Source organism: Athene cunicularia (genome assembly GCF_003259725.1).
Source record: "Athene cunicularia isolate RWA chromosome 15 unlocalized genomic scaffold, athCun1 chr15_part1, whole genome shotgun sequence".
Lineage (NCBI taxonomy): Eukaryota > Metazoa > Chordata > Aves > Strigiformes > Strigidae > Athene > Athene cunicularia.
In genome coordinates, this window is record NW_020799121.1 from 1,279,876 (window position 1) to 1,286,352 (window position 6,477).

At 61.4% G+C, this 6,477-nt stretch overlaps 1 protein-coding gene across 1 annotated transcript; it reads right to left on the reverse strand.

The window, feature by feature from the left end:
• Positions 1-3,161: 3,161 nt before the first annotated feature.
• Positions 3,162-6,477, reverse strand: SLC35E4 (solute carrier family 35 member E4; the record flags this gene model as incomplete). Its single annotated transcript, XM_026859897.1, has 2 exons — positions 3,162-5,093; positions 6,441-6,477. Coding segments are annotated over 2 exons (465 nt in total), but the record flags the coding sequence as incomplete, so codon positions are not given.

Genomic DNA, 6,477 nt, shown 5'->3' on the forward strand with positions numbered 1-6,477 from the left:
TTCCTGAACACCTCTTCCTTCACAGCCATCAGAACCTGGGTGAGACACCTGCACCGGGCACCCAAACCCACTGAACCAAGCTCTTGTGCTGACTTAGGCTGTCACTAAGGCTCCATCTGTGTTTCACAACAGCCTGTGAACACTTAAGTTTTTATATAGTGGTCTTATGTTATGCATGCAGTAATTAGCACACTATTATAACTGCCTTAAACTTTTGTATCTTAAACCCCTGCTTTATTATATAAAGTTATGTGATAAAAACAAACTTTAAAAATGTCTTTAGGCTCATGTGATTTCATCTTTTGGAAACACAGCTACCATCAGTCAACAGCCTTCTCAGGGCAGAGCAGCGAGCCTGAGCTGTAGAAAGAGCGCAGTAAAGCCACCAGTAAAGCCAGCCTGCCCCAAATGGTTAAGAGCAAATTCTGGATTTGTTTTTTAGGGTGCTGAAGCAGAGAATGTGAAGCTCTAAGGGAGTCTGAAGGGTCACCCTCTCCATCTCCTGGCCTCCAACCGGGCTTCGGCTGCTTTGAGCATCCTCAGATTATTGCTCGCCACTGCTGGACATGTGCCAGCTGTCCTGCCAGGGAGAATGCATTTTTTCTTAATAACTACCCCAAAAAAGACTTTGCCATAATTCCAGCTCCAGAGCCAGCACGGTCCACAGCCTGGCATAGAGGGAAGGAGATCATTTCCTGGTGTAAGCTTCTCAGTTTACAAGTGTTTGTGCCTGCTGCCTCCCAGCTGCGGATCCTGCATCCCTCTGTGCTAATGCAGCAAAAGCCTCCCGACATCCCTGAGGGCAGCAGTTAATTCCCTGTCCTGAAACACAGAAAATTTCCGCCGTGTGCTCCCAGGCACCCAGCTGGAGCATGGTAAATCCACCCTGGATCTCCTCCGCCAAGGGCAGTGGCTCACAGCTCAGTCTGCAGCACGCTCCATCACCACCTCAGAGGAAGATTTCAGCAGCAGTTTAACAACAGATCAGAAGAAACAACACTATCCCACCAGATATGCATTTATTTCTCCCACCTCAGACCTTCCCGCTTCACCTGGATCTCCTTGGCAGCCATCACCTCCAGCATGGTGGGACCAAGTACACGGAGGTGCCGCCCATCCTTGCTGCCACTGCTCACTGGTTTCAGAGCTGTCACACCTCCTTGCAGCTCCTGTCCCCTCTGTGCATCTCAGGATAGGGAGAGCAGAAACCCGGCAGCAGCGCCCATGTGGGAGCATCAGACAGCGTGTGCTGGGTGCCTGCTGCATGGTTAATACTGGACAGTGGCATCCCAGGGGTTAACAGTCCCAGCATGGGGGTGCCCCACCCTGCCTGCAGTTGGGGGTTATTTAAAAAGAGGTAAAAATCCAGAGAATGCTTGACAGGGGCTGTGGAGAGGTGCATGGGAAAGGAAATACCCACATTTGGGGGCACAAGAGCTGCAGGGGCTTCAGAGGTGGATTCATGCCAGATACTGCACCTCAGTACCCTCACCACACTGAAACCAGGCCCGGGGAGCCAGGGCTGGCGAGGGGAACCAGACCCCAGCAGCGGCTGGGAAGCTGCCGCCTGCCAGGAGGGCAAGGCATGGGGACACACATGCCCATGCAAGGGTTGTCCCCATCCTTCACCGCTCCTGCTGGGGCTCATCCTGCCCTGTGCTGCAGGGTCTGCTCTCCAGAAAGGTGCTGCCTCAGAGCAGAGGTGTCCTGCGCTGCCAAGCAGCCGGGACTGGGATGCCTTTCCCTTGTCCAGCTTAGCCGGACCTGACACATGGGCAGCTGCTGCTGTGCCCATGGGAAACCCAATCCTTCCCGCGGCAGAGCAGAGAATGGCCAGAGCAGAGGGATGCCACCAGCCTGAGATCATGGCCTGAAATACCCAGAGAGGGCCACCGCTCCAGGGCAGCCCGCCCGCCGCTGCCAGGCCCTTCACGGGCAGCAGCAAAGCCCCCAGACCCAGCACAAATGCTGCCCGCGGGCCCCTGTGCCCAGCCTGGCTGCAGCCACCAGCCCCCCCCCAGGGACAGTGGGCAGCAGCACGGCACGGGACCAGTCCCACAGTGCACTAAAACTCGGGTGGACCAGGCAAAGCCACAGTCACAGGCAGGATCCGGGTAGAGCCTGATGCCAGCACATGAGTCAGGGGGCTGGGATGGGCGGGTGTTCCCTGGGGAAGGGCTCTTGGATCCAGCGATGTGTCAGGCGGGCTGGATCGCAGGTCCCACTCCTCCCGTCCCCTGGCAGGGGACAGCGCGGGTGGGAAGTCCCGGGAACACCCATGAGGAGACTTTTCCCCCAGCCCCATCCCTGGGGCCACAGCAGGACTCGCCTTTTGAAACGAAGTGGAAAATCAAAACGACTTTCAACACTCCCATTATGGAAAAGCCTCTGAAATATGAGCCCAGAAAGCAAACAGCCTTGTGCCCTGCCGCGCTCTCGGCCAGAGCAGGGGCTGTTTACTGATAACTCGGGTCCTTTGAGTCCTTTGTGGGATGGGCAGCGTGCCAGCCGCAGCCCTGGGGCACCCCAGTGAAGGTGGCAGTGGCAGCGGGCACCCCGGCACACTGCAACAGCCCTGCTCTCACCGCCTGCAGGGGAAGGAGCCGTCCCTGGGACGCTTCTGGCAATGGCCTCAAAACTCGCCACCCCTACGAGTGGAAGAAAATGGCTGTTTGGGAAAGAGGGCAGGAGCAAGTGGGGAGTTTCCAGGGGGAGCGGGTTGTGCTTGCATGGTGATGTGAGTCACAGGGCTGGAGAAGGACCAGACGGGTGACACCAGGGGACAGGATGCTCTCCAGCGTCACGCTGCCCCGGGGCAGGGCGAAGCCACACCGAGGGCAGAGGATGCCAGCTCCCAGCAGGACTGGCCCTTCCCTGGACACGTGTGGCTGGTGACTCCTCTCCCGTCACCGCGTCTCTTCCGTGTCCTGCACGAGTATCCCATTGCCAGCCCTGGGGCTGCTAAACCACAGCTGTCCCTCCACTGGGACATGGAGATGCTGGCCACGGTGGGCATGGTGGGCCCAGCTTCCACCGGGCAGCTGGGGCTTCCCAAGGCACTGCTGTGCCTCAGTTTCCCATCCCTGTGCCACCTGGTTCCTCCCTGCCTGCCACAATGCCATTGTGCGCTTCGAGTGGGAGATCGCCCTGGGAGCCAAGGGTGGAGTACGACAAAAATAGAGCTTTATTTTGGGACAAGTGCAATCAGAGCTGGGTCCTTCAGCCCCGGCACAGAGATGGTGAGCATGGCAGCAGCCCCCGCAGACGCCGCACGCAATGGTGCTGGTGCCCGCACGTGTGTGCCGGTGTTGGTGCCCGGACATACGCGCGCTGGGACATCCCTTTGCCAAGGTGAGCGTGTGTCACAGGCCAGCACCATCCCGGAGTGATGGCAGGGGGGTCTGAGCTGTCCCTGTCCCCTTTGCTGGGCTCTTGACATCTCTGCGACGGAGCTCCAGGGATGAGCAGGCAGCCCTGCCTGCACCTGCCTGCTCCAGCTGTGGCAAGCTGGAAGGAATGGGGCCAGAGCTGGAGCCGTGGTGACTGGGAGGGCACGATGGGGACAACACCACCAGCAGCACCACCAGGGATCCCTGTGGGACCGGCATGACACGGTGAGGTTGGGGACAGGAGAGGGGACACTCACCTGCCCCCTCCCTGGACGTCTTGTTCAGCCCCGAGAACTGTGTGTACACAGCCCCGGGTTTACTCCAGCCAGCAGAGCTCAGTAGTGACGCACACGCACATACACACACGCACACGTGCACTCACACACACGTACACACAGACACACCCCAGGCACACAGAGCTGCGCACGTGTGGAGGTGCGTTTGCACGTGCAGAGTTTGCGTACACATGCAGGCAGGGGCTGCGTGCGCCAACACACCCGGGCATGCCTGCATGTAACGCTCTGCCCACGTGCATGGGATCCTGCACACACAGAGCCTGTGTGCACCAGCACCCCTGTGCACACCTGTAAAGCTCCGCACACACACAGCAACACGCTTGCATGTGCAGAACCTGCGCACACCAGCACACGTGTGCCCACACACATGCTGAGCTGTGCATGCAGGTTCCCACATACAGTCTGTACCAACACACACATGCCCACAGGCGTGAGACCTGTTTGCACACGTGGAGCCTTCACACACCAACACACGTGCCCTCGTGCATGCATAGCCACGCGCAGAGAGCCACTCAACACTTGCAGAGCCTGTGCACACCCAGACGTGCCCACATGCCCACGGAACTGTGCACACAGACCCGGTTGCCCACGAAGAGGTGTGGAGCCATGCACACCGAGACACACGTGTGCACACACAACTGCACACAAGCCATGCACACACACGCGTGCAGAGCTGGGCGCACAACACATGTGCACAACCAGCTTGCACACGCCAGCACATCCACGCTCAGGGTGCCGTGCACATGTGTGCACACGGAGCTGTGCAAACCAGCACATGGACACACACAACTGTGCACACCAGAAAATACACGTGTGCACAGAGCCGGGCACACCCACACACCTCTGTGCACAGTATCATGCACCTCAGCGCCCCCGTGTGCACCCAGCGCCATGCACACCGGCCCCCTCATGCCCCCGCAGAGCCCACACCCCGCGGCCTGTCCCACTTCCCATCCGCTCCCGCCCCGGTGGGGGGGTCCCTATTCCCGGCGGGGGCGTCCCCGGCCCGGCCATGCCGCCCAGCGCGCGGCAATGAGGTCCGGCTGGTGGTACATGAACATCCCGGCCAGCATCAGCCCGATGCCCAGGTAGCTGAGCCCGCTCAAGTGGCTGCCAAAGAGGAGGCGGGAGAGCAGCAGGTTGCCCACCACAGTGACGTTGCCCAGGACGTGGACGGTGAGGGCGGAGGTGAGGGAGAGGACGCAGAAGGTGGCCAGGTTGTAGAGGACAGAGCTCAGGCAGCTGAGCAGGACGCAGGCCCAGAGGGTGCCGTCGTAGCGCAGGACGCCCTCCCAGGAGGGACCCACCTCCAACGCCACGGCCGCCCCGAAGAGCAGGCAGAAACTGGGCAGGGAGGTCAGGCAGAGCAGGGAGAGGGCGTCCAGCCGGTCCTCCTGCAGCAGCAGACCTGGGGGGTGGATGGGGACAGTCAGCAGGACCCCCGCACTGTCCCAGCAGGGACACACAGCACCCATGGGGACACCCCCCGACACAAGTGCCTGCTTGGTGCCCAACCTGTTAAGAAACCCCATCACTGGGAAGGGAAAATGGGGGAGGGAAAGCCCCTTCCACGGGAATGAGGGTGCCCTGGTTTGGGGGTGTCCCAGTTTGGTGATCCAGAGCACCACAGGTGGTTTCCCCACCTCATTTTGGAGCAAATTTGGCTTCCACCCCCCACCCCTCTTTTTCAGCTGATATTTCAGCTGCCACGCACAGGGGGGGCACGCTACCAGGCCAGCTACCACGCACAGGGGGGCACGTGCTGTGTTCCCGGGGGGACAGAGCAGCCCCCACCCTCCCTGGGCCACTCTCTGTGTCCCACGGGTGACAAAGGGACCAGGGTGGGTGACAGGTGATGATTTCCCTCGGGTGCCCACAGCACCCCTGGTACAGATGCCAGCAGTGCCCCTGGGGACAGCACAGGGTGTGTGCCCGGGGCTTGGCCCCACACCAGAGCCCGTCCCCCGTGCCTGAGTCACCAGCTCCGGAGGAAACACTCCCTTCCTGCCCAAAAAACACCCCAGCCGGCTCCGCTCCACCGCCTGCCAAGGACATCGCAGCCCGGGTGGCACCGCAGCTGCCAGAGTCCCCAGGCATGGGGACGGTGCTGCTCAGCACAGGGACTCACAGGGCACCCGGCAGCCCGCAGCGCTGGCGGGGGGAGCCCATGGGGATGAGCACGGGGTGTCTAAGGCACTGCCACCCCGCCACGGTGCCAGGACATGGGACAGTGTCACTGGGAGCCAACAGTGCCCGTGGGTCATCGCAGGGACACCAGTGTGTTTGCTCGTCACTGCCAAACCGGGATCACGTCACCTCAGGGCCCAGAGCGTGGCACAGCCCTGAGGGGGGCAGCCGGGGGGACAAGGGTGGCACTAGGGTGGTACCAGTGACAGGGTGGGCAAGGGGTGGCACAGGGTGGGGAGGGGTTGGTGTGGAGGCTGGGGGAACACTGAGGTGATACCGGGTGATAGCAGGGACGGAGAGGCAATGAGTGGCCCTGCAACTGGGGTGGCACTGGGGTGGCACCAGGGCCAAGGAGGGCAGCGGGTGACACTGGGACGGAGGGGTTGGCACTGGGGACCAGAGTGCCACGAGGGTCAGGGTGGCAGCGGAGTGGCACCAGTGCCGGCGCGAGCAGGGAGTGTCACCAGCACCGGGGCGGCACTGAGGCGACACCAGCCCCTCCTGCGCCGCAGGGACCGTGCCGCGGAGGGGAGGGCGGGCAGGACGGGGACAGGCGGGTGGCACTTACTCTGCTGTATGGACTTGAGGGCGCGGAGGACGGTGGC